At 42.1% G+C, this 26,978-nt stretch overlaps 1 protein-coding gene across 3 annotated transcripts in view; it reads right to left on the reverse strand.

Moving 5' to 3' along the window:
- The window catches only part of ptprfa (protein tyrosine phosphatase receptor type Fa), a 516,187-nt gene that overhangs the window by 117,582 nt on the left and 371,627 nt on the right, over positions 1-26,978 (reverse strand). For all 3 annotated transcript variants that reach the window (XM_051711353.1, XM_051711352.1, XM_051711351.1), the window contains 4 exons: positions 23,285-23,866; positions 20,227-20,324; positions 19,794-20,050; positions 12,940-13,021 (listed from right to left, as the gene is read on the reverse strand). In XM_051711353.1, coding sequence (XP_051567313.1) covers positions 12,940-13,021; positions 19,794-20,050; positions 20,227-20,324; positions 23,285-23,866 — 1,019 coding nt within the window. The remainder of the gene's footprint in view (positions 1-12,939; positions 13,022-19,793; positions 20,051-20,226; positions 20,325-23,284; positions 23,867-26,978) is intronic.

The following is a 26,978-nucleotide window of genomic DNA, read 5'->3' on the forward strand; positions in this document are numbered from 1 at the left end:
ATCAAACGCCTTTTCGGCATCAAGTGAGATGGCAGCGACGAGAGTCTGATCATTCGCCACTGACCACATGATATTGATGAAACGCCTAATGTTATCAGAAGAGCTGCTGCCCCGAATAAACCCCACCTGATCTATATGTATAAGAGATGTCATAACTTTACTTAATCGATTTCCAAAATTTTTTACAATATTTTAACATCTAGCTGGATTAGGTAAACTGGATGGTAACTCTTACACTCGCTTGGATCTTTGTCCTTTTTAAGAATCAGACTGATCTGGGCTTGTGTCATGGTTGGCGGAAGTTTTCCATTCTTTAATGTTTCTGTATAAACTTCTAACAAAAGTGGAGCCGGTTCTGTAGAATAAGATTTAAAAAATTCAGCAGCAAAGCCATCTGGCCCCGGAGCCTTGCCTGTAGGTAAGGCCTTAATTAACTCGTCAAGCTCCTCCAATTTAGGGAGTTCTAGAGGTTCCACAAAGTTTCTAATATCTTCATCAGTAGACGAAGACGTGGAATTATAAAGATCAAGATAGAATTCTTTAAAAGCATTATTAATATCAATGGCTAAGGTAAATATTTCACCACCAGCAGATTTCACTGGGGGAATGGTAGAAAAAGACTCTCTCTGCTTTATATATCTCGCCAAAAGCTTTCCTGCTTTGTCCCCTGACTCAAAGTATGACTGTCTTTCCCTGAATTACCAAAACTCCACTTTCCATGAGAAAATAGTATTACATCTGTATTTCAATCTGGTCAATTCTCTGAGGCCATCAGACGACATTCGGTGCTTAAACTCACCAGGGCATGATCTGAGACTAAGATGTTTCCAATTGAGCAATCAACAACAGATGAAATGAGGGACTTGGATATAAAAAAATTAATTAAAAAAATCTATTCTAGAATAAATCTTATAGACTTATGAAAAAAATGTATAGACCCCACCAGATGGGTTCAAAAGTCTCCAAATATCTGCAAGACCAAGATTTTTACACATCCTGTGAAGCATCAATGTTGGTCTAGGTGGCTTACACACTTTTGCTTCACTATGATCAAGGACTGAGTCCATCAATAAATTAAAGCCTCCTCCCAATATTATATCATGAGGGGTGCCAGCGGCTTGTAACATCCCTTCAAGAACTATAAAAAAAGCCCTGATCATCAGCGTTAGGTGCGTAAATATTAGCCAAAATCAACCTTTGCTCCTGAATTTCAGATAGAACAATAATGATTCTTCCTAATTTATCTTTGATCTGTTTGAGATAATTGAATTGTAGATGCTTACTTATCAATGTAATGACTCCCCTGCTCTTACTTGAGCCAGCACTAAAGAAAACATGCCCACCCCATATCTTCCCAGATTTTTCAGCTTCCTGTGGGGAAAGATGCATTTCTTGAAGAAACACTATATCATATTTCTTACGTTTAAGAAAAGAAATAACCTTCATTCTTTTTATGGGGTGCCCCAACCCATTCACGTTCCACGTGGAGAGAGACAGTCCACTCATATTAACATTTGACATACTGACATATTAGAAAAAATAGATTGTGTGTCAAAAACAAGATTATAAAGACCACATTCCAACATTAGTGCAACAATCAAACCAGAACTTCCCCCTGAACCAAACAAACAGAAAAAGAAAAACATGTGCATTAACCCCGCACACGACAGTGCCAACCGGCATCCATCTCTCTAAACTCAAACAGTCCATGTACGCCTAAGAAAGCCCCCGTGACAACTTTGCCATCGGATTGCTCAAGTCCGGTGTTCTATACAAATTTTGTGAGGCAAAATTACATAACAGAAAAAATCTATAAAATAAACTCCAGCCAATAGGCAGAAAAGTATGTGTAGATTCATTCACAAAACTGTCTTGAAGGTGTGTTCCTCCACAAAGCAAGCTCCAGCCTCTAGCAGAACCAGCACAAAAACAAAAACAAACAAAAAAAAAACAAAAAAATCCGTTCAGTTTCCTCGGACAGTCAAACGAATGTTCAGTTAGCCGGCTGTTCATGAGTGCAGCAGATGACCTAATCCTTCCAATGACCTGCAAAAAATACTCCACAAAACAAACTCCAGACAATAGGAGGCATAAACACAAGGCACGTGCAGATTCATCCACAAACTATCCCGAAGGAGTGTTATTCCACAAAACAAACTCCAGCCGCTAGGCGGAACCAGCACATAAAGAAACAAAACAGGTGCCCAGCTTCCTCGGATGGTCCAATCTATGTTCAGCGAGACAAGCTCACTTGGAGACAAAATGAGAAACACACCATGACTTCCTCAGTCCATCAATTTTATGAAAGACATCACTTGCTGTGGGCATGCAAATACCCTGCGGCCATCCTTAGTATCCATTCTCAATTTGGCTGGGAACATCAGTGCAAAAGCGACCCTCCGTCGATGCAAAAGTTTCTTGAAGGTGTGTTATTCCACAAAACAAACTTCAGCAGCTAGGTAGAACCAACACAAAAAGGAACAAAAAGACACCCATTTTCCTCTAGTGTACGTTCAGCGAGTCGAGCTCACTCGGGGGCAACATGAAAATCACCAAATGGCTTATTCACCCCATTGTCTCTATGAAAGACAATGCTTGCTGTGGACATGTAAATACTTTGCGGCCATCCTTAGTGTCTATTCTCAGTTTGGCCAGAAACATCAGTGCAAAAGCGATCTTCCACTGATGGAAGAGTTTCTTGTATTCCTTGAATCGATCACGTTTCTCTCTTGTCGAATTCTGGGAAAGTCTCCCAAAAGTCTGGGAACAAGAAAATGCTGTGGTTTTTCCAAGAAAGCATTCCTTTACTCCTCACATAACACAAGATCTTTATCGGATGATCTCAGAAATTTGGCCAGAATTGATCGGGCCTGTCTCCCTCAGCCGATCTGCGAGCTGGGACGCTGTGAGCTCGCTCGATTTCCAGCTTATGGCCTGTTATGTTAAGCATATTCTGGAAGCATACTCAGAATTTCACCATATCTCGGCCTTCCTCATGCTCAGGAATTCCAACAATTCAGACGTTGTTTCGCCGATTGCAATTTTCATGGTCTTTCATCTTTTCCCAAACATGTTCCAAGTCTACTTTGGTCACTAGCAGGTTAGCAGCTAATTCCCTCTCCAGATAATCGATCCGTTTCTCGACCTCCTCAATTCTTGTAACCAACTCAGAGAATTTCGCCTCCATGGAAGTAATCGATCGACGTATTACCGCAAGATCCTCCAAGTCCACCACAAACTTCTCCAGCATTACAGACATGATGCTGCCGCTGAATTTCTCCCGCCGCATTGTCCAAACCGAGTCCCTGGTCTGCGGCCCTGTCTGGGGTATCAGCTTGAGCACGCAAGTGTCTTTTAATATCTCCAGAGCCCGAGGATTTTGAATTCTTTGACATGTTGACTTCTTATAACAGTTATGTATTGAATCTCACTGGTTTATGATGCAAAAAGATTTAAAAGCTAGCAAAGTGCGCAGAGCTCGCGATTCACTTGTCCGACCCCCGCATGGCGTCACGCTACTCCTCCTCGCTGCTATTTTTAATGCCATGAGAATATGACAGGCACTAAGATGTACATATTAAATCATGCATACTGAAAAAAAAAAAAAAAAAAAAACATAAGCAGACTTTCAAAAATAGACCGGATTTATGTTTTCAGTACAAAGGGTTAATGAACTGCAAGTAGTTATTTTTAAGTATATAATTTTCGGGGGTGTATCAGCTGCACGTCCAATGCCAGTTGCCAGCTGATTAGCGCCACCAACACGCTGGATTGAGCAGCTGTCCAAAAGCTCTTATTTCATTGGTCAGTCAGTTTTCATCGCAGTCCAAAGAAAAAAACTAAATTGGAACACTCTCCGTAAAAACCTTCGGATTGTCAGCGGACGATTTGTCGGACCTGATGTGAATTGCGACATCAGAATCCATTGTTACCATACAAAATCTTGTTCAGAACGACTTGGTGTGAACAGGCCTTAAGACATTTTTTTTTTACATTCTATAAATCCATTTTAAAAACTATTGGCCAATTATTAGTTTATCAGCCTTTTCAACCACCTTAGTTATTGGTCTCGACAAAATCCACTATCGGTCAAAATCTATTTTATATATAGTGATAGTGTCTCAATTTTATACAATTTTTTACATAAACATCTCAATATTTATGTATTTGTTTTGACATATATTACATATATGGTAATAAACATCAATATTTACCAACATAAATATTTTCATAGTTTTTAAATAATTATTGTATAAAAATCTTTTTTTTTTTGGAAGAACTGATTCACAGAAATCAATCAGACAATCTCTATCACAACTCTTGCTACTGAGCTTACTGGACTTAGAGATCCTATGAACATATCTCTGTTTTAACACACACAAAGCCTCGAACTTTGGGGAAATTGACTGCCCAAATTGAAAGCACATTAAGATCAGTGCTATAGTCACAAATTTGCTTAATTTTATAATAACAAAAAATATATAATGAATATTCTATGTTTCACCCAGTCCTGCTCTTGGTCTATGCTGGTTGGCACATTCAGTTCATGAAACAGCTACATTGTGATCCAGCAGTCAGAGGGCAGATACCAGCCTCAGGTGCCTCAGTCAGAGAAATCATTAATTTAAAATGACACAGGCCAAAAACACACACAACCATCACAATTTCCTACCCCAGAGCTTGACCTCTCTCTTTATAGACTACTTCCTGTCTTTTTCCATACGTCAACCTCTTTCTCTCTCTCCACTAATATTTTAATGTTTGGAATGAGGTCACAAGAGCTGGATTTAAGTGCGGCTAAAAGAGTCTAATGAAATGAATTAAACAAAGTACAAAATAACAGGGTAAACAAAGGAACAAAGGAAACATACACAAAGGGCACTGGTCATACACAGGAGGTCAACACACATAACAACTCACAAGGACTAAGCAAACAACAGGGCATTAAATACACAAAGACTAATGAGTTAATGAAACACAGGTGAGGACAATCAAGGACAGCAGGAAGTGATGAAGGCAGGGAATTATGGGAAATGTAGTCCGGGAGGAACAGATGACAGGGGAGAAACACAAGGCAAACAACAGTGAATCATGACAAATATAATAACCAACAAATCATAGCTTCTTTGACTTAACCCAAAACACTTTTGGTCGAGACTGGATCCAGGACGCAGGATTGCAGCTGAACAAATCGAGTATAGTGACAGAGAGAATGAGGATCGCAGACACACTGAGACAGCGATCATAATATCAGTGTGGTGAATAATGCCAGTACAACACAGCTTATAATACACCTCTCAATAATACACCTCTCATGTGACTGGCCAGTACTCATAAATAAAAGGACAGCTCAAGGGAAAACTGCTCTTTACTGTAGAAATGATGCCGGGCTGTTTGAAAACGCTGGTGACACCGTTGTGCAGTTTTCTCGGATCCCGGGGTATTTGCTTTACAGACCAGATGCTTTTTAATATTCAAAAGGCAGCACTAGAAAAGTTTTTCCTTTCTTGCAGACAATGGATTACTGAGAGCAAGCAAACTCATGAGAAAGCAGAACAGTGTTGAAACAGAAAGCTCAGTATTAATAACAAAGCAGAAAAATGCCAAGAGAGCTTTTTAAGATGCTTCAAACTGCCTGTGAGTTTGAACAGCTGCTGCAGAGATACAGAAGAACTAAGACGCTAAAGTGAGGTGAAAAATTAGAGTGGAATGACAAAATATTTTCATTATACTAACATATTATAGAAAAGAAAACAGAAAAACATCACAGGCCTGACATCCTGTGTGAATGAAAACATAAAGAAAAGAATAATAAAGTAATGTAAAGTAAGGTACCAGAGTGAAAGACAGCCTTTTATTTTATTTGTACATAATACAATACAAAAACACAAACATACACAAGATAATTATGTTTTTGCAGCAGACTGACTAGATACTAAACTACATACTAGGCACAACAATACTATTTTTATAACACATGTTCCTTTTAAATTAAAATAACAATTAAAACAACTAAACTCCTTTGTGATCTTTAACTTCACATTTTAATCCTGTCAGTAAATCAGATGTTAATTCAGTAATCCATTATGCCAGGGGTTTTTAAACTGGGGTCTCGGGACCCCCAGGGAGCTGCAAGAGGGTTCTAGGGGATACACGAAACAAAAGTATACGTTTTACATTAACAAATTTTACATAATTAGTGTTTCATTCTGCTTTGTAAAGACTGATTGGAAATCATGCAGTTATTCCTGATTATTTTATTCCATTGACAGCTGTAGTGTTTTTTAGGTTCCCAATCTAGGGGTACCCTATCTATACACTAGGGGTCACTCTTGGGAGCCCGAGACACCTCTGGTCTTTGATAAAAGGCCAATGAAAATTGGCGAGTGGTATTTGCATGCCACTCCCCCAGACATACGGGTATAAAAGGACCTGGTATGCAACCACTCATTCAGATTTTCTCTTTGGAGCCGAACGGTCATGCTCACTGAGCTGAATTTCTACTGTTCATTCACCTCTGCTGGATCTGATGGCGCATTTCAGTGACTTCTCCCTCCTCTGCACTGGTGCACTGCAGAGAACGCCCCTGGGCATTATTTTCTGAAAGAGCTTTTTCCTCTAAAAGAGCAGCACACACAGAATGTCTTTTTAAAGATGCGTCTTTTTAAAGTGTGTTATTTCTGGTTGCGGTCGTTATCTCTCAACTTCGGATGGTCATGATCGCTGTCTTTCTTGTCTGGGCGCGACCCACACACAGGCAGCGTTTGTGGATGGTTCATGTTCTCACTGCGAGAACATGACCATGGCAACGTTGCGATCGCGGCTTGCTTTTATAAGAAAGCAAGCCACCCCAGTGGCTCCCCACCTCGGTCCTTCTACCTACGGGTATGAGGCCAGCACAGATAGCACTGGGGGCGATTTGGGGACCCCAATGGGATCGCCTCCGCCGGGTATCCCCCCGCGGACCTCCCATTCCCCAACAAGATCGTCTGCCACAGTCGGGCTTCCGGATGAGTCCGCCGGCTCGTCTCACAGCGTGTCTGGCCTCTTGTTCAGAGCCCGCGAAGATGATGAGCTCTCGAGCGCAGCATCAGAGAGCGGGCTTGTCCAGTCGGACGCAGAAGCCTCAGCTGGGCTCCCCCCCTCGGGGACGATTGCCCAGTCACAGGCTGATGCAGAAATGATGGACATGTTTTCCAGGGTGGCCATGAGCATCAGGTTAGAGTGGAACCCTCCGCTCTCCCCTGAACCCTCGTGGAGCGATGATTGGTTCCTGGGCTCGCGGCGCCACTCAAAGCAGTCACGCCCCGCTCCAGTGCCTTTCTTCCCGGAAGTGCACGAGGAGCTGATGAAATCATGGGAGGCACCTTTTACTGCCCGGCCCAGATTCCTGCTGTTCCCCCGCCCTCACTATCCTCGATGGCGGGGCGGCCAGGGGCTATACAGCGATTCCCCCAGTGGATAAGGCGCTTGTGGTGCACTATGCCCGCAGAGCGCCGCCACATGGCGCGGATGCCCTAAGTTCCCGTCCAAGCCCTGTAGGTTCACGACATCCCTGACGGCTAAAGCCTACAGAACTGCTGGACAAGCCACCTCTGCCCTGCACGCCATGGCTCTCCTGCAGGTCCACCAAGCCAAGGCGCTGAAAGAACTGCACGAGGGTAGTTCTGCCTCAGATTTGATGCAGGAACTGCACTCGGCGACCGACCTCGCTCTCCGAGTGACGAAAGTCACGGCGCAGTCTCTCGGGCGGACGTGGCCACATTAGTGGTCCAGGAGCGCCACCTTTGGCTCAACCTGGTTGAGATGGGTGAGGCCAGCAAGACACGGTTTCTTGCTGCCCCCATTTCCCAGGCTGGCCTATTCAGCGACACCGTCGAGGACTTTGCCCAGCAGATCTCGGCGGTGAAGCAGCAGACGGAGGCTATCCGGCACATCCTGCCCCGGTGCGGCTCAAGATCCCGCACCCCGTCTGCTCGTCGCCAAGGGCGTCCCCCTGTGGTGACTGCACTGGCTCCGCCGCAGCCAGCCCCTTTGGCCCGGCTCCGGCGTGGAGCCCACCGCAGGAAGCAGATGCCACCCATCTCACAGTTGGCAGCTAAGAACCCATGGAGGTCGTCAAAGCGCCCCTGAGACGGGCGACACAGGGACGATGAAACCCACTCACCTGGAGCTGGTAAGAAGACCACTCCATCCCCCAGTGGAGGGCCGGGTGGAAAATCTTTTGTTGCCTTTTTGTTTGATTTCACCGCATGCCCAAGTGGCTGCGGTACCCAACAGTTCAGCAAAAGAGCGGTTTCCTTCCTCCCTGGGTCACATACCTGGTGTGCACGGTCGTCATCACGACTACCGTCCACGGGTTTTTCCTTGCAGGATTGGCGCTCCAGTGGTGGTCTTCCCGCCCCTGAGCGCCCAGCTGTGGCACACAGCCGCCCCCAATGTGGCAGTCTCCATGGGTTACGAGGACAGGCCTCTTCCTCCCCCATCCCAGGCTGTTCCGGGGTGGTCACAATGAGCCAGGTAAGTGCTTCGATGTCCCTAGACTCAGCACGGCCACAACATGGCACCTCGAGCTCAAGCCCCACCACGAGGCCCCACCTGCCGGTACATCATCATACCGAAAAAAGGCGGTGGGTTGCGGCCAATCTTGGACCTGCGAGAACTGAACCGGGCCTTACACAGACTCCCGTTCAAGATGCTGATGCAAAAACGCATTCTGGCGAGCATTCTGCCCCGTTAAGGGAGGTGGGCATTCGCATTCTCAACTATCTCGACAACTGGCTAATCCTAGCTCACTCTCGGGACAGGTTGTGCGCACACAGGGACTTGGTGCTCTCACACCTCAGCCGACTAGGGCTTCGGGTCAACTGGGAAAAGAGCAAGCTCCTCCCGGTTCAGAGCATCTCTTTCCTCGGTTTGGAGTTGGACTCAGTCTCTTTGACAGCGTGCCTCACGAACGAGTGCGCACAGTCGGTGCTGGCCTGTTTGAAGGCATTCAAACAGAAAACAGAGGTTCCACTGAAACTCTTTCAGAGGCTCCTGGGGCATATGGCATCCTCAGCGGTGGCCACCCCGCTCGGGTTGATGCATATGAGACCGCTTTAGCACTGGCTTCAGACTCGAGTCCTGAGATGGGCATGGCGCCGTGGGACACATCATGTGGTCATCATGCCGGTCTGTCACCGTCTTTTCAGCCCTTGGACCGACCTCTCATTTCTACGGGCAGGTGTTCCCCTAGAACTGGTCTCCAGGCGCGTTGTGGTCATGACGGATGCCTCCAAAACGGGCTGGGGTGCTGTTTGCAATGGGCACACAGCCGCCGGCCTGTGGACTGGCCCGTGACTGCATTGGCACATCAACTGCCTCGAGTTGTTGGGAATTCTGACTCCACCCTCAGGTGGTCCAGCTGATTTGGAGTTGATTCAGACGGGCACAAGTGGACCTGTTCGCCTCCCTAGAATCCTCCCACTGCCCGCTCTGGTACTCCCTGACCGGGGCCCCCCTCGGCATAGATGCGCTGGCACACAGCTGACCCCCTGGCCTGTGCAAATATGCGTTTCCCCCAGTGAGCCTACTAGCACAGACCCTGTGCAAGGTCAGGGAGGACGAGGAGCAGGTTGTCCTGGTGGAACCCTGCTGGCCCACCCAGATGTGGTTCACGGACATCACGCTCCTTGCGACAGCCCCCCCCCGGTGAATTTCCTGAGGAAGGACCTCTGGAATCTCCACGTCTGGCCTGCGATGGTAGACACGATCACTCAGGCTAGGGCCCCCTCTACGAGGCGCCTGTATGCCTTTAAGTGGCGTCTGTTCGCTAAGTGGTGTTCTTCCCGATGCGAAGACCCCCAGAGATGCGCAGTCAGATCAGTGCTTTCCTTCCTGCAGGAGAGGTTGGAAGGTAGGCTGTCCCCTTCCACCTTGAAGGTGTACGTTGCTGCCATAGCAGCACACCACGACACAGTCGACGGAAAGTCCTTAGGGAAGCACGACCTGATCATCAGGTTCCTAAGAGGCGCCAGGAGGCTGAATCCCTCCAGACTGCGCCTCGTTCCCTCATGGGACATCTCTGTAGTTCTTCAGGGTCTACAGAGAGCCCCCTTTGAGCCTTTACAGTCAGCCGAGCTTAATGCACACTCCTTGAAGTCTGCCCTCCTGACTGCGCTCACTTCCATCATGAGGGCAGGAGACCTGCAAGCGTTCTCTGTCAGCGAAACATGCCTGGAGTTCGGTCCGGGCTACTCTCACGTGATCCTGAGATCCCGACCAGGCTATGTGCCCAAGGTTCCCAAGACCCCTTTTAGGGACCAGGTGGTGAACCTGCAAGCTCTGCCCCAGAAGGAGGCAGACCCAGCCCTGTCGTTGCTGTGTCCGGTGCGCGCTTTCCGCATCTATTTGGATAGCACGAAGATCTTTAGGATCTCTGAGCAGCTCTTTGTCTGCTTTGGTGCACAGCAGAAAGGAAGTGCTGTCTCCAAGCAGAGGATCGCCCACTGGCTCAATGACGCCATAACTATGGCATATCACGCCCAGGACATGCCGCCCCCGGTAGGGCTACGAGCCCATTCTACCAGAGATGTAGTGGCCTCCTGGGCCCTGGCCAGGGGTGCCTCTCTAGCAGACATTTGCAGAGCAGCAGGCTGGGCAACACCCAACACCTTTGCAAGGTTCTACAACCTCCGGATGGAACCGGTTTCGTCCCAGGTAGTGGCATGCAACACAAGCGGATAAGCCCGGGATAGCCGGCCGGGTGTATCGCTTGCACATAGTGCCTTCCACCTCCTTTTGAGCTGAAGACGTGCACCATTAATTCCCAGTAGTGTTCACAAACTTTGTTCCCTGGTTGACTTCCTCCGAGCCCTGTGGCAGTCGAGTTTTCGGAGAGACTCGCTGCCGGCCCAGTACACGTGCTAACTAAGAGTCCTGTTCTGGGGTAGGTGCTCCGCATGTGGCGGTTCCCTGTAAGGCTAACCCCATGCGATGTATATCTTCCACTAATTCACTTCTCTGTTGGCAAACTGCGTCTTCCTTGGGCAGAGCCCCTCTGCCCCTGTCTCCATGTTTGTAGTAACTCCTTCCCCATTGGGTAGGATCTACCTTGAAGACTCTCCACATGGTCGGAAAGACCATGTGACGTATTTTTCCACTTAAATATCCCCCCCTCTCTTTGGGCGAGGTGTGGTCTCCGCGGTGTCTTCCCCTTGGGAGGGACACCCCCCGACTAGACCTGGTGGCCCAGTCGGATAATCCCCCTTCTTTTTTAGGGAGTGGAAAAAAGAAGGGGAAAAGAGGCCATGACATTGGTTAGCCTGTCTCTATCTTTTGGGTAGTTGACTTGTCCCCAAAGTGCCGTTCGACACTCATAACTATGTTGGGGGAGGTTACGTGTCGACCTGGTGTGCTGGCTACGAGGCACACAGTGGTCTGCCCGCACACACCGCCAGTTCACGTAACACAGTTCAGCCAGTTGTGGCGTTCATATAGGGACCCCTAGTGTCACTACATCGACACAATGTCGAGTGAGTGACAGATAGGGAACGTCATGGTTACTTATGTAACCTCCGTTCCCTGATGGAGGAAACGAGACGTTGTGTCCCTCCTGTCACAACGCTGAACTACCCGCTGAAATGGCCGGACCTTGTCTCGGCTCCTCAGCATAAAACCTGAATGAGTGGTTGCATACCAGCTCCTTTTATACCCGTATGTCCGGGGGAGTGGCATGCAAATACCACTCACCAATTTTCATTGGCCTTTTATCAAAGACCAGAGGTGTCTCGGGCTCCCAAGAGTGACCCCTAGTGTCACTACATCGACACAAAGTCTCATTGCCTCCATCAGGGAACGGAGGTTACACAAGTAACCATGACGTTTATATTCTGTGTGCAATACAAGTTAAGCTCAATCGACAGCATTTGTGGCATAATGATTACCACAAAAAATGAATTTTGAATTGTCCGTCCATTTAAAAAAAAAAAAAAAAAAAAAAAAAGAAGATGCAAAAATCAAGGTTACCGTGAGGCACTTATAATGGAAGTGAATGTGGCCATTTTTGCAGGGCTTAAAAGCAGAAAAAAGAAGCCTTTATTAAAGCACTTACAATAATTCTTATGTTAAAATTAATGTATTATTTTAGCTTTAAAATTGCTTAAATCATAATTTTTACAGTCACTTTAGAGTTTTAGGCTTTGCTGACATTACATCGTCATGGCGACAAAGTTGTAAAATTGGCTTGGTAAAAATAACTTTACACATAAAAGGTTAGTAAGCGATTATATCACTACATGTTAACACACATATTGTTTACGTCTTGTGGCTATACTTTTGAAATAGTGAGTATTTTAATATTTACTGACTGGCCCAATACACTTTCATTGTAAGTGCCTCACTGTCACCTTGATTTTTGCTTTTTTTAAAGAAAAGGAGGGACGAGTAAAACATTTTTTTGTGGTAATCAACATTATGCCACAAATGCTGTCGATTGAGCTTGTATTGAACCCAGAATATTCCTTTAATAGTGAGAATAAGATGATAAGAAAAAATATTGTAAATTGGAAATAAATATTTTTGGATATAATATGTTACAGATAATATTTTAATCATATATTTTGGCTTTACTACAATGACAATATAAAAGCCAATTATTTTAATTTCACTGACATATTATCTTTATAATATCACATTCTTTTTCTAACACAGTAAAATTGGGTCTTTATACTGTAACTGCTAATATAAAGCTGCTTTAATATTTTAGGAAGGGGGTTCCCAGCAAGAAAAGCATCATATCTGGGGGTCCCTGGAATCAAAAAGTTTGAGAACCCCTCCATTAATCGACCAATCTTTCTATCTGATAATGAAATTCAGACTGCAAACTCACAAATCTAGACACATTATTTCTTTGGGTGATTTACTGTAGATTCAGCAGTGACGCAGAAACACACTCACCTCATCTAGATCCATATCCTCTGGGCTCTCCCAACGGCGTAGATGGGATGTAGTAACTGGCACAACCACCATGTAAAACCACCTATAAAGAAACCAGAAACACAAAAGATACAGAACTATCAACTGAGCTGCCTGATGATGAATAGAATGATTATGAAAAGCATGACCTTCTTCACCTCTGCCCTCTGTTTAAAGAGAACAGATCTGAGTCCACAAATAGAGGGCAAATATTTCTAGTTTTTTCACAGGTTCAGTGCTGGTTTATTAGAGAGTTTGATAAATAGGTCTGGTTTGACATTACAGCACTGATTGAGTTTCTAAATGATTTTGTGACAGCTCAGAACCCTGTGGCCCATTCAGTGACTGTAACAAACACTTGAAATCCAATTAAAGCCTGAGTAGTTTACCCCAGTCCACTGTTTGATATGTGTGATAGAATGGCTTCAAACAATACCATTTGGCTTTGATGAGAAAGTATTTCTGGTAATAGAAAAGGATTTTTGCTCTGTTTTTGGTCAGTATTAGTCCTGTAGGTATTGGTATACACGTGGGTATTTTCAGACTGCACTGCATTATGGCAAATCCAAACATCTTCTGGAAACTAAACCCATGTGAGACCGCTGCTCCTAGCTGGGATATGCATTGTTTGAGCATTAACCTTTGGCCTCAGTCTTGCTAAAGCAAAAAGATCCAATATTTGCCCACTGAGGGATAGGATTCTTGCCTATGTGCGCTGGCTAATCTCTGAGACTCAAGCAAACATTGCCCTGAGAGCCACAAACATTTAGTCTTTGGGTTGCTTGAAGATAAACAGTGAGGAATAACACTGCTGCAACAGAGTGCTTTGGACTGCAGGTAGACAAACATTGATTAGAGTTACCATAACGATAATAATACTAACATGACCATGGAAATGTTGATGACCACAGTCACAAAGCAAATACAAGATTCAAGGGCAATCAAATTTAGCAGGGTGAATCTAACAAAAACATGTCTGAGCCACCTAAAATTGTTTTAATAAAAATAATAATAAAAAAATAATAATTATATTTTGTTTTTCAGAAAATGAATCGTATTTTTAGGACCATTAAAATATTTTTGCATTGTGACATTATTTTCATATTAAGCATATTTGCTCTCATTTTCATTACTGTAGTGCAAAAAATAAAATAATAATAATAATAATAATAATAATAATAATAATAAAAGATACATATAACTTAAATTAAGTTTAAAAAATACTTTACAAGCACTTTAAGGCATTAACACATCATGAAAGCATTTGCCATATTGCCTTCAGATACTGATTCAAATGGAATAATAAGAATTGGGCTGTTTTTGTTTGAATTTGTGATACTTTTAACTTCTTTGATTTTGCCCTACTCACTTTAACCCGTTTTCGACTCGCTACAATTGGTGGTTGATCTTTTGCTGTCATGGCTCCCAAACAATGGAATTTACTCCCACAGTCCCTCTGTGACATCACCTCTATCTCTACATTCAAGACTGAAAACTCACCTTTTCACCCAGTACAACTCCTCTGATAGTTAATTTTGTCTCCCTGTTTGTTTGTTTTTTTCCTGAAATTATTCTTGAGTTGATACTATTCTTTAATTTGTACTGCCTGTTGTACTGCATTTTTTTCTGCATTAATTAGATTGATTTTAAAGTGTCCTTGAGCTGTGGAAATTCGCTATATAAATAAAAAGTATTATTATTATTATTATTAATTATTATTCTTATTATGTTGGCTTGACAAAGACAGAAAATCATAGAGATTTCCGGGTTTACTTATTTTACTCAGGATGGCAAGGAGCCATGTTAAGTTTCACCCTGGTAACTGCCTAGCAACCAGATGGGGTAACCCTAGCAACCAAGTAACAAATCACATATCTCTGCAACAGAACATTGTAGAGACTTCCGGGTTGACTTATTTCACTCAGGATGGCAAGTAGCCATGTTAAGTATCACCTTGGTAACTGCCTAGCAACCAGATGGAGTTACCCTAGCAACCAAGTAACAAATCATATATCTCTGCACCAGAACATCGTAGAGACTTCCGGGTTGACTTATTTCACTTAGGATGGCTAGTAGCCTTGATAAGTATCACCCTGGTAACTGCCTAGCAACCAGATGGCGTTATCCTAGCAACCAAGTAACAAATCACATATCTCTGCACCAGAACATCGTAGAGACTTCCGGGTTGACTTATTTCACTCAGGATGGCAAGGAGCCTTGATAAGTATCACCCTGGTAACTGCTTAGCAACCAGATGGGGTTACTCTAACAACCAAGTAACAAATCACATATCTCTGCACCAGAACATCTTAGAGATTTCCAGGTTGACTTATTTCACTAAGGATGGCAAGGAGCCATGTTAATTATCACCCTGGTAACTGCCTAGCAACTAGTTGGGGTTACCCTAGCAACCAAGTAACAAATCACATATCTCTGCACCAGAACCTCGTAGAGACTTCCGGGTTGACTTATTTCACTCAGGATGGAAAGGAGGATTGATAAGTATCAACCTGGTAACTGCATAGCAACCAGATGGGGTTACCCTAACAACCAAGTAACAAATCACATATCTTTGATCCAGAACACGTAGAGACTTTGGGTTTCTTTCATTTAACTCAGGGTAGCAAGGAGCCTTTTGAGTATCACCTTGGTAACTGCCTAGCAACCAGATGGGGTTACCCTAGCAACCAAGTAACAAATCACATATCTCTGCACCAGAACATTATAGAGATTTCTGGTTTTGTTTATTTGACTCAGGGTAGCAAGAAGCCTTTTGAGTATCACCTTGGTAACTGCCTAGCAACCAGTTGGGGTTACCCTAGCAACCAAGTAACAAATCACATATCTCTGCACCAGAACATTGTAGAGACTTCTGGGTTGACTTATTTCACTCAGGATGGCAAGTAGCCATGTTAAGTATCACCTTGGTAACTGCCTAGCAACCAGATGGAGTTACCCTAGCAACCAAGTAACAAATCACATATCTCTGCACCAGAACATTATAGAGATTTCTGGTTTCATTCATTTGACTCAGGGTAGCAAGGAGCCTTTTCAGTATCACCGTGGTAACTGCCTAGCAACCAGATGGGGTTACCCTAGCAACCAATTTTCCATTTAGGAAAACAAGCAAGGGGTAGGGTTGCATAGGACTTCTTGCAGCTGGCTGTCTATCTGTATGATGTTCCTTCTGTCTGTCTGACTTTAAGACCTTCAAACTTCCAACTCTTCAAACTATTTTAAACTTTCAGACAAGGCTTTGTCAAGCCAACATAAAGTTTGTCTTCAAACTTTACTATCTAGTTCTTTTTTGTTACTGTACAGTATATGAAGGTCTCATTAAAACTGAATTTGAAACTTTTTACCTGGCCTTCATTATTTATTTTTGGGTACTTTTCAAATGCCTTTTATTTATAGATTTTACTGTTTTTGCCTCATCTTGGACACATACTTATAAACTATAGTTATTAAACTACAAAAATCCATTATAAAAATACAAATTATAACATGTCTAAACCTATGATAATATAAGTGAAATAAATACAAAACATTTCAATATTAATTGTGTGAAAATTATGTATATCATTTCTTTCAAAAATGATGACTGTCTCACATTGACACCACACCAAACAATTTTGCCCCAATAATTTATTTTCAAAAGTTAGTGTACTTGTTGACCAAGTAGACAAAAGTGTCAGTTAAGAGCATGCTTGAGATGAAATACGAGACAAGTGATGTTTGAATAAAACAAGGAAAAATCAAGGAAATATCACTTGTGAACAGAATATTTTTATTGGGCATCGTTCCAATCAAGCTGTAATTTTGCCAAATTTGCAAAAAAAAAAAAAAAAAATATATATATATATATATTTTATTGTATTTATTTAGGATATATAAAATCTTTGCTATGAAATCAGCCTTAGCAAGATAAAGGAGTTGGCCATTTAAAAACGTTTAAAATGTCATTTCCATCAGTGTCATTTCCAGAACAGAATTCTATTAAACACAATAAAGAATTTGAGATATATTGGAAATTACATTGTGATGGGAATTTTCATGACTTTGAGAGAAATGTATGTAAACTGTTAGACACTGTTAGCAGACAAATAAAAATAAAAAATAAATAGTGAGAGTTTGAAAAAAATTTTAACAAGATTTTTTTTTCTAGTAGTCCACAGTAGGGATGGGTAAAAATATGGATTTTAAAATGCATCAATTATTAAATACCAAGATCAATCTTTTATTCTTTGCGCAACCCTCCACTATAATGCGAGGCAATCGCATGCATTTGCCACCATATTTTGCGCTATGCTACTTAGGGCAGCAACTAACGATTTTTTGATTATCGACTAATTTATTATTAGAACGACTATTCGGGCTTATTGCAACGATTAATCATTAGCTCTTAACGGACTATTCAGCTTGTGCTTTGACTTAAAAGGTTGTATTAAATGTGCTTACAAACAATAAAGAGGACAAAATCATCTTTTAAAAAAATCTCAAAATGACATTCACTGAATTACAAGGGGGAAAAATACTTGGCTTTTTATTGTTTAATTCATTAAAAAAAATCACTGCAAAAAACACTTATCAAGTGTTTTGTCTTGTTTTCCATTTAAAATGACCAAAAAATTCTTAAAACAAGATACATTTATAATACAATAATATAAGATATTTAGACTTGCTTTCAGAGAATGTATCTTGAATGTAAGTGTATTTTGTATATAAGTGTATTTTTTCACTTGTTTATACTTCTGCCATTGCAGTTAAGACAAAATATACTTTCAAGATATATTTTCTGAAAGCAAGTCTAAAAGACTTTTTTCTCCTAAATTAAATGTGCGTAAGGAGTTTTAGATATTTATATTGGAAAACAAACCAAAAAAGACAAATCAAAAACCATTTTTTTTGCATTATATAATGGGCTAAGACTACACCCTCTCACCTTTCTTCACGATAAAATACACACCGTGACATATGATTCACTAGGTCGCGAGCCATCACGTTATAATCTAACTGCAGCAAGCGTGCACGAGGGATGAGCGTCTCCGTGCGAGGCAGTGTTTCAGCCGGGAGAAGTTTGAAACTCTTGCGCTCTTTTTCATGCGACTCATATAAGTGACTTTGATCACACAGAGAAATGGCAGTTTTGGAATGTGTGCTTATTTATACAAACCGCTTCCTTATTATTTGAACTTTAATAAAGGATGCATTAAAGATATAATGCTGTAGTGTTTCCTTTTTATACGCTCTGACAGTCAAGTTTTACTCAAGCGAAACGCCTGGTACGGCTCTGCTTTATTTCACGTCACGGCGGCACTGCTTCTATATTTACTTATTATGTATTTTTGTATTGTAATTCCCACATACTTTGCAATCTACATCACCCTAATCTGTTTAGAAAGCTTGGAGTGCGTCTGTACTGTGAGCTGTTCTTTCTTCCTCTCCTAAATCAAGCGTGAGCTGAAGTGCTGCTCTCCCATGTCATCATTAGCATTTCAAATGATCTTATGTTGCGTTAAATGAGATCAAACGACTATTCGAGTTGTCGATAACGTTGACTAATCATTTCAGCCCTAATGCTACTAAAATGTACTGTATATATTTGGCAACTGGCTGGTAAATGTTTCAGTTTCACTCACAAGTGATTGGGTAGTATAGTGGTGGAGTATTAAGCAGAGAGATCCTTTCACAGCGTGTTGAGAGGAAAAGTTGTTCCGTGTAATTCGTATCCAAAGACAAGACACATATGTCATTGAATAATGTCTCTTTAAATATCCTTTCTGTTCTTTACAGACAGTTGTTAATCAAAAACAACAAAAATAAACATTTAATTCTAATCATGCACAGCAGAGATGATGTAAAGCCCTTTGAATCTCTCTTGTTAACATGCGCTCATTTACAGACGCTCTTTACAGAAATGCCAGTTTTGTTAAAGAGACAGTACCAGTTTTTGGACGTGTTCAACAAATCATTGTAAATACTTGTAAATAGAATTTTTTTTTAACAATAAACGTTACAAAAAATAATATATGTGTCAGAGGACAATTCTCAGTTGCCTCCGCTTCTGAGACAGTTAATCCGCGCATCTTATCACGTGGCTATTCGTGCATGACACCGTGGAGACTCCACATGTAGAGGCTCATGCTACTCTCCGTGATCCACACCCAATTTACCACGTGCCCCATTGAGAGTGAGAGCCACTAATCGCGACCACGAGGAGGTTACCCCATGTGACTCTACCCTCCTTAGCAACCGGGTTGCTTAGGAGACCTGGCTGGAGTCACTCAGCACACCCTGGATTCGAACTCGCGACTCCAGGGGTGGTAGTCAGCGTCAATACTCGCTGAGCTACCCAGGCCCCCCATATCTTATTTATTGATTGAATACATGGATTTGTTCATTTTTAAAAAGCCAAAATGAGACCAAAATAATGAAAAACAAATAAAATATAATTAGTAAAATTAATATTTTAGTAATGTACTTAGTTGGAAAATAATTTCTTTCACATGTTAGCAAAAGGGATATTATAAGTGAAATATACCCATATGAATCAATATCGAATCTAATCGAAATCGTAATTGAATCAAGAGCTTGTGAATTGTAATCGAATTGGGAAATCTTTATCAATACACAGCGCTAGTCCACAGTGTTTAAAGTGCCCAAAGCTGAACAAACACCCAATTACAAAAACTCAAAAGTAAAACGCATTCAAGTTATGAAAATTTGGAAGGCAAATGTAGTTTTAGCAAAATTTTGCTATGAAATATAACCAAAACAAGTTCTTGACAGGTTTTCGTGAGATTCACCTGTAATTTTCTAACATTTCTCTCACTGACCTGACGAGGGCAATGTTGTGCACTTTAGGTGGTGTGATGGTGAGTTTGCCGCCCTCCTCTGGGTCGTGTTTGTAGTGGGCTGGTTTGGTGGTAAACAGATCTGGGGCAGTGCGGATGGACACCTGCTGCTGCAATCCGCCGGCGCTGTTTCCTCGACTCATCAACACGAAAGAATAATCCGTGTCTGGCTGCAGCCGTGTGATCAACTTCCTCTTCAGATCGCCCTGAACCTCCACACTCTGCTGGTTATATAGGATCTGCCATCGGGGGCAAGCAGTTTAGCACAATCGCAGTAAGAGAAACGCACAATACAGTAGAACCTCTCATCCTTTTTTGCTTCATTATATCGCCTACAATCTGTCCTGCCTAAATCAATACCAACTTATAACACACAACCAGTTTCTCAAATTTCATCCTACTGAGAGGATCTCACCTTGAAAGGCACTTGAGACTTGTATGTTTCTGGCACATCCCACGTGAGCAGGACAGAGGTCTTCATGACAGCTTTCACACCAAAGTTTTTGGTGAACTCTGCAGAGGAGGTGATAATAAAAGGCTTTTAGTTACTTGATACATAACAACACTGGAAACCACAGATGCCAGCCACCCCATCTCTGAACAGACTGACTAAGTAAGATGTAGAAGAAAAGAATCACTCTTAACAAAGAAGCGCAGAGTCCTGTGAAATGAGATATGTTTCTAACAGATTAATTGTGTGCAAGTGCGTGAGAGAGTTGTTCAATGTACAGGTGCATCTCAATAAATTAGAATGTCGTGGAAAAGTTCATTTATTTCAGTAATTCAACTCAAATTGTGAAACTCGTGTATTAAATAAATTCAGTGCACACAGACTGAAGTAGTTTAAGTCTTTGGTTCTTTTAATTGTGATGATTTTGGCTCACATTTAACAAAAACCCACCAATTCACTATCTCAAAAAATTAGAATACATCATAAGACCAATAAAAAAAAACATTTTTAGTGAATTGTTGGCCTTCTGGAAAGTATGTTCATTTACTGTATATGTACTCAATACTTGGTAGGGGCTCCTTTTGCTTTAATTACTGCCTCAATTCGGCGTGGCATGGAGGTGATCAGTTTGTGGCACTGCTGAGGTGGTATGGAAGCCCAGGTTTCTTTGACAGTGGCCTTCAGCTCATCTGCATTTTTTGGTCTCTTGTTTCTCATTTTCCTCTTGACAATACCCCATAGAGTCTCTATGGGGTTCAGGTCTGGTGAGTTTGCTAGCCAGTCAAGCACACCAACACCATGGTCATTTAACCAACTTTTGGTGCTTTTGGTAGTGTGGGCAGGTGCCAAATCCTGCTGGAAAATGAAATCAGCATCTTTAAAAAGCTGGTCAGCAGAAGGAAGCATGAAGTGCTCCAAAATGTCTTGGTAAATGGGTGCAGTGACTTTGGTTTTCAAAAAACACAATGGACCAACACCAGCAGATGACATTGCACCCCAAGTCATCACAGAATGTGGAAACTTAACACTGAACTTTAAGCAACTTGGGCTATGAGCTTCTACACCCTTCCTCCAGACTCTAGGACCTTGGTTTCCAAATGAAATACAAAACTTGCTCTCATCTGAAAAGAGGACTTTGGACCACTGGGCAACAGTCCAGTTCTTCTTCTCCTTAGCCCAGGTAAGACGCCTCTGATGTTGTCTGTGGTTCAGGAGTGGCTTAACAAGAGGAATACGACAACTGTAGCCAAATTCCTTGACACGTCTGTGTGTGGTGGCTCTTGATGCCTTGACCCCAGCCTCAGTTCATTCCTTGTGAAGTTCACCCAAATTCTTGAATCGATTTTGCTTGACAATCCTCATAAGGCTGCGGTTCTCTCGGTTGGTTGTGCATCTTTTTTTCCACACTTTTTCCTTCCACTCAACTTTCTGTTAACATGCTTGGATACAGCACTCTGTGAACAGCCAGCTTCTTTGGCAATGAATGTTTGTGGCTTACCCTCCTTGTGAAGGGTGTCAATGATTGTCTTCTGGACAACTGTCAGATCAGCAGTCTTCCCCATGATTGTGTAGCCGAGTGAACCAAACTGAGAGACCATTTTGAAGGCTCAGGAAACCTTTGCAGGTGTTTTGAGTTGATTAGCTGATTGGCATGTCACCATATTCTAATTTTTTGAGATAGTGAATTGGTGGGTTTTTGTTAAATGTGAGCCAAAATCATCACAATTAAAAGAACCAAAGACTTAAACTACTTCAGTCTGTGTGCACTGAATTTATTTAATACACGAGTTTCACAATTTGAGTTGAATTACTGAAATAAATGAACTTTTCCACGACATTCTAATTTATTGAGATGCACCTGTACATGTGCATGTGATAGAAACAGAGAGCAAACAGAGAAATGCAAGGAGCAGATGAAGTGTAATGACGGTCTGCGTCTATTTGCAAGTTTGGACTTGAGTATGAAGACAACATAAATGGCATTCACACATTTAATGTCCTTACTGTAACATATTTCTAAGTAAAACAGAATATTGTGTGGGAAATAATGTAGGGTGAAACTTGATTGGATCAAGACAAGGCTCTGATATTACTGGTTAAAATTATTTTGCCTCACCCATGTGGCCTTGTTTACATCAGAGTCTTTTCAAAGGTGGGTGAAAATGAATAGAGTTTGATGAAAGATTATGAAATGAAACATGATTTCTTTAGATTAATGTGCACAAATGAATATGACCAAAAGAGCGTCGGTGTATGAAGGGGTTGCTTAAGATGTATTCTTTTCCATTTACTTTCCACTGGTATTCCTACAATAAGTGTCATGTAATACAAATTCTGATGTATGAATAGTGATAAACAGTATTCACTGTGTGTGATTCATCTGTGTGTGATACATGATGTTAGCTTATTTTGAAAAGTTTTTGAATGTTTGTGAACAAAACAAAATATAAATTTCACTTACAAATCATACTTGTTATTTTTAACCTACATTTTCATTTATGAGTATTCGATTACTCATTTTTTTGTGGGTTAGAGTACTCGATTAGAAAAATTACGTGAAAATGCCCATACCTGGTTTTGGGTGAGAACAGACCAAAACCAAAACTCTTTTTCACTATAAAAATCTTGACATCTGCAGTCTCCTTTGCATGTTCATGATTTGCAGCTCAGTTACACTTTAGACATGCACATTGTTTGGATCATACATCTATGACAATATCTTTGTTTGTGTTCCGCAGTGGAAAATTATACGAGTTTGAGACGGCATAAGGGTGAGTAAATGATGAAAGATTCCTTTAAAACTCTTGAACTATTCCTTGTATTTTTTTCAAAGTTAAATTACTGTATCCAATCCCAACCTAACGCTAAAGTGTGTAATTTCGGCACCACTAGTGTCACAAAAAGGAACAAATCCATTGTGCAAATCCATTTGGTGATACTAATTTCACAGAAACTACACACTCAACCTAAACAAACTTTTAAGGATGTCAATGTTGTGAGTGGAGCTCTTGTATAAACTCACCAGGCATGGAGGTAGACATGGTTCTGCTCTGGATGCTGGGGCTAATCGGACCTCCTCCCTTCCCTGTAAACGCTCTCACTCTAATGTCATAGGTGGTGTCCGGCTGCAGCCCGTGAATGGTCATTTGCGTCCCCGTGGTACCATTGGTCTGGTTCTGATGGCTGTTGATGTCGCGGTACACCACCACGTAGCGTATGATCTTCCCATTTCTCTCTGGTAGGGGTGGGGGGTCCCACGCCAGTTTGGTCGTGGTGGTCGTGAGCCCCACCACTCTCAGATTCTGGGGGTAGCTGCTGGGAACATCATCTGGGGTGCTGATCATTTTGCTGTACTCCTCCCCATTTCCTGCTCGGTTCTTTGCGCAGAGCTTGAAGATGTAGGTGGCACCCTTGTGCAGGCCAGTGACAGTGTAGTGGCCGTCAGTGCGCCTGAAGTCGCGGTTGGTGTAGGTCTCCTCTTCTTCACGCTTGTATCGCAATCTGTAGCCCATCAGCTCACCCACCATCTCTATCGGGGGCTGCCACTGGATCAGAGCTGTGTTCCCAATTGTGGTGCTGATGATCATGGTGGGCTTGCCTGGCACTGTCAAGAGAGAGAGATTGTATTTGAAGCAATGGCATTTAACTTGGACAATGATAGCTGCTGGTTTGCTCTGTCACCCCTTAAAAAACAGTAGTATGGACCAATTAGAATTTAATAGAGCACAACAGTCTGGTTCTGGATGTAAAAATCCCATTCATTTTTTTTCATAAGGGAATTAATTTTTAAAGCTACACTCTAGCGGCTGAAGCATAGAACTGCAAGTTACTTGCGGAGGCACACTGTTTTGGTAATTACGTCAGCTGGGCTTTGGCTCTGCTCTTCTGTGTGGGTGAATCTGATGGTTTGAATACCACTGGTGTAACAATGGTTACAGGTGATCAACTTATCAGAGTGAATGTCACTAGCAACAAAAAAACTCGCCCCCTACCCTAAAAAAAATAAATATTTTTTTTTTTTTTTTAAATAACGAAAGGAAGAAAAAGACAGATATCTGAAAAATATGTCTTAATAGCAGGTAAGTACCACATCTTCTGCCATTGTTTTGACTTATTGAAAACATTTGTTTTAAATTAAATAGCATTCCAAAACTTAGGCAACGATGACAAACATAATGATTGCTAGTCATATCAGATGAAGTCAAACAGTGGAAACTGTGCAAACGGTGGAAATTATAACTTAGCTAGCAGGCAAATAGACCAAAGTAGTAACTGGTTTAAAGATTGGCATTGTTACCAGCATTTAGTTACTTTTTTTTCCCATTGTCCTTCCTCGAAAATGAAATTGAAAGCATTGCAGTACCACAATCCATAATAAAATGACATTTGAGTGGCTAATGCTACCTAAAGAACTACCACGTTAAGAGACGGTCCAATAAAATGGTACAGACATGCCTCTTAATTTTATCACTCTAATAAAATATCTTACCTATCGAGCGAGCAAAACTCCATCTCTGGGTCAGTTTTAAATCCTTTCTCGGCCAAGCCGATGTTGTTTCGTGTTTTATTAAGGGTTCTGTCTTGTTCTCTTTTGTGCTTGCAGACTCTTCTCAGTTCGAGGTCTCTTTATTATGAAAACAGGTGATTCCCCAGAGGGTTGCCTTTTTGAATTATCCATGGTCAATGCTGCTCATGTGTTGTAGCTACAAGCTGTCAGCTTCAAACTACCACCACGTCTCACACCACACATATACATGTGCTGTAGTAGCTAGCTGGACCTTCTTTTCTTTATTTATGGACGTGACGTAAACATGCACGGATGACTGACAGAAGTATGCAATTACCTGCCAAATCAGTCCCGACAGCTCTAAAATATAAATCATTATTATAGGCTTATAATATAAGGGTAAGGCAAATACATGGTTTGGAAGACGGAGTGTTGGTGTCCTTGCTTATTAATGAAACTTCCAACAAAAATTTTTTTAATGATAACTTATAAACTTATAAATACAGACCTTCTATGAATGGATTTTAATTGTAAAATTAATCCATGTAATAAAAGCAAACGAATAATCTCTGTGACAAAAATACTGTAAACTTACTCCGGCGCCTCTTGAAAACATAACAGAGTGACCTGGCCCTGGCAGTAAAAAGTTTGGGGACCCCTGCACTAAAGCAATATTCCAGATTCAATTCCAGTTAAGCTCAATCGACAGCATCTGCTAATTTCGACTAATCCTTTTTTTTCAGGTTCCAGTGAGGCACTTACAATGGAAGTGAATGGGGCCAATATTAGGAGGGTTTAAAGACAGAAATGTGATGCTTATAATTTTATAAAAGCACTTAAATTAATTCTTCTGTTAAAGCACATGTATTATTTGAGCTGTAAAGTTGCTTAAATTGTCATTTTTACAGTCATTTCGGTGTTTTAGGTTTGATGACATTACATCATCATGGCAACGGAGTTGTAAAATTGCTAATAACTTTACACAGAAAAGGTTAGTAAGTACAGGGCTTGACAATAAGGACTGTCTGATGGCCCAGGGCCAGTGTGAGAGAGATTTGGGCTAGTTGCAAGAACTGTCACTGGTCGGGCCAGTGCTGCTTTTAAAACGTTAGTGCAAGCAGACAAGCGAGAGAGCACAGAAACTACATGGAGCGAACAAAATCTTCTAACCAAGCACTCAGAGATGCACAGGAGCAATTATATTTAGCTTGCAAACACGCGCGAGTGCCTAATATACTGGGCGCACCAAGGAACAGTTGCGTGTACGCCCAAAAGAGTGCAGACACCGAGAGCACTCTCCTAGAACTGTCCTCGCTCTTTTCCAAGTGTCTTAGCAGCATCAATTACCAGTGCGTAGAAAATTGCAGGGGAAAAAAACTCACTTCAGGAATTTCGGGGTGGGGTTATTCATTTTACGCAACGTTTTAAGTATCCCTGCACATTTCACAGATCACCATCACAGTACACGACATTCCCATTTTTTGTTTTAACATGTTGAAAATTAGTAATCCACAAATTGGAACAAGAAATCAACAGTTCATTTCTATAAGATTGTAAATCCATCTCTGTCCATGCATTTCTCTCTCATCTCTCCATGCAGCGTAGACACTGTTTAACATGCGCACACACACTCGTAAAGGGACAGAGCGTAATTATTGTTCCTACAGTTAAAAAAAGCACAGTTTCTCTCATTATTTTGTGTTTAGAGATGAAGTACTGAATGAAACCTAATAAACTTTGCTAAACCCCAGTTCCCTATCTGTCACTCACTCGATGTTGTGTCGATGTAGTGACACTAGGGGTCACTCTTGGGAGCCCGAGACACCTCTGGTCTTTGATTGAAGGCTAATGAAAATTGGCAAGTGGTATTTGCATGCCACTCCCCCGGACATACAGGTATAAAAGGAGCTGGTATGCAACCACTCATTCAGGTTTTATGCTGAGGAGCCGAGACAAGGTCCGACTATTTCAGCGGGTTGTTCAGCGTTGTGGCAGGAGGGACACAATGTCTTGTTCCCTCCATCAGGGAACGGAAGTTACGCAAGTAACCAGGACGTTCCCTATCTGTCACTCACTCGACATTGTGTCGATGTAGTGACACTAGGGGTCCCTATATATAAAACCCACAACTGGCTGAACTGTGTTACGTGAACTGGCGGTGTGTGGTTTCATTCACCTCTGCTGGATCTGACAGCGCATTTCAGAGGCT

Source organism: Myxocyprinus asiaticus, chromosome 12 (assembly GCF_019703515.2).
Source record: "Myxocyprinus asiaticus isolate MX2 ecotype Aquarium Trade chromosome 12, UBuf_Myxa_2, whole genome shotgun sequence".
In the NCBI taxonomy this organism is placed as follows: Eukaryota; Metazoa; Chordata; class Actinopteri; order Cypriniformes; family Catostomidae; genus Myxocyprinus; species Myxocyprinus asiaticus.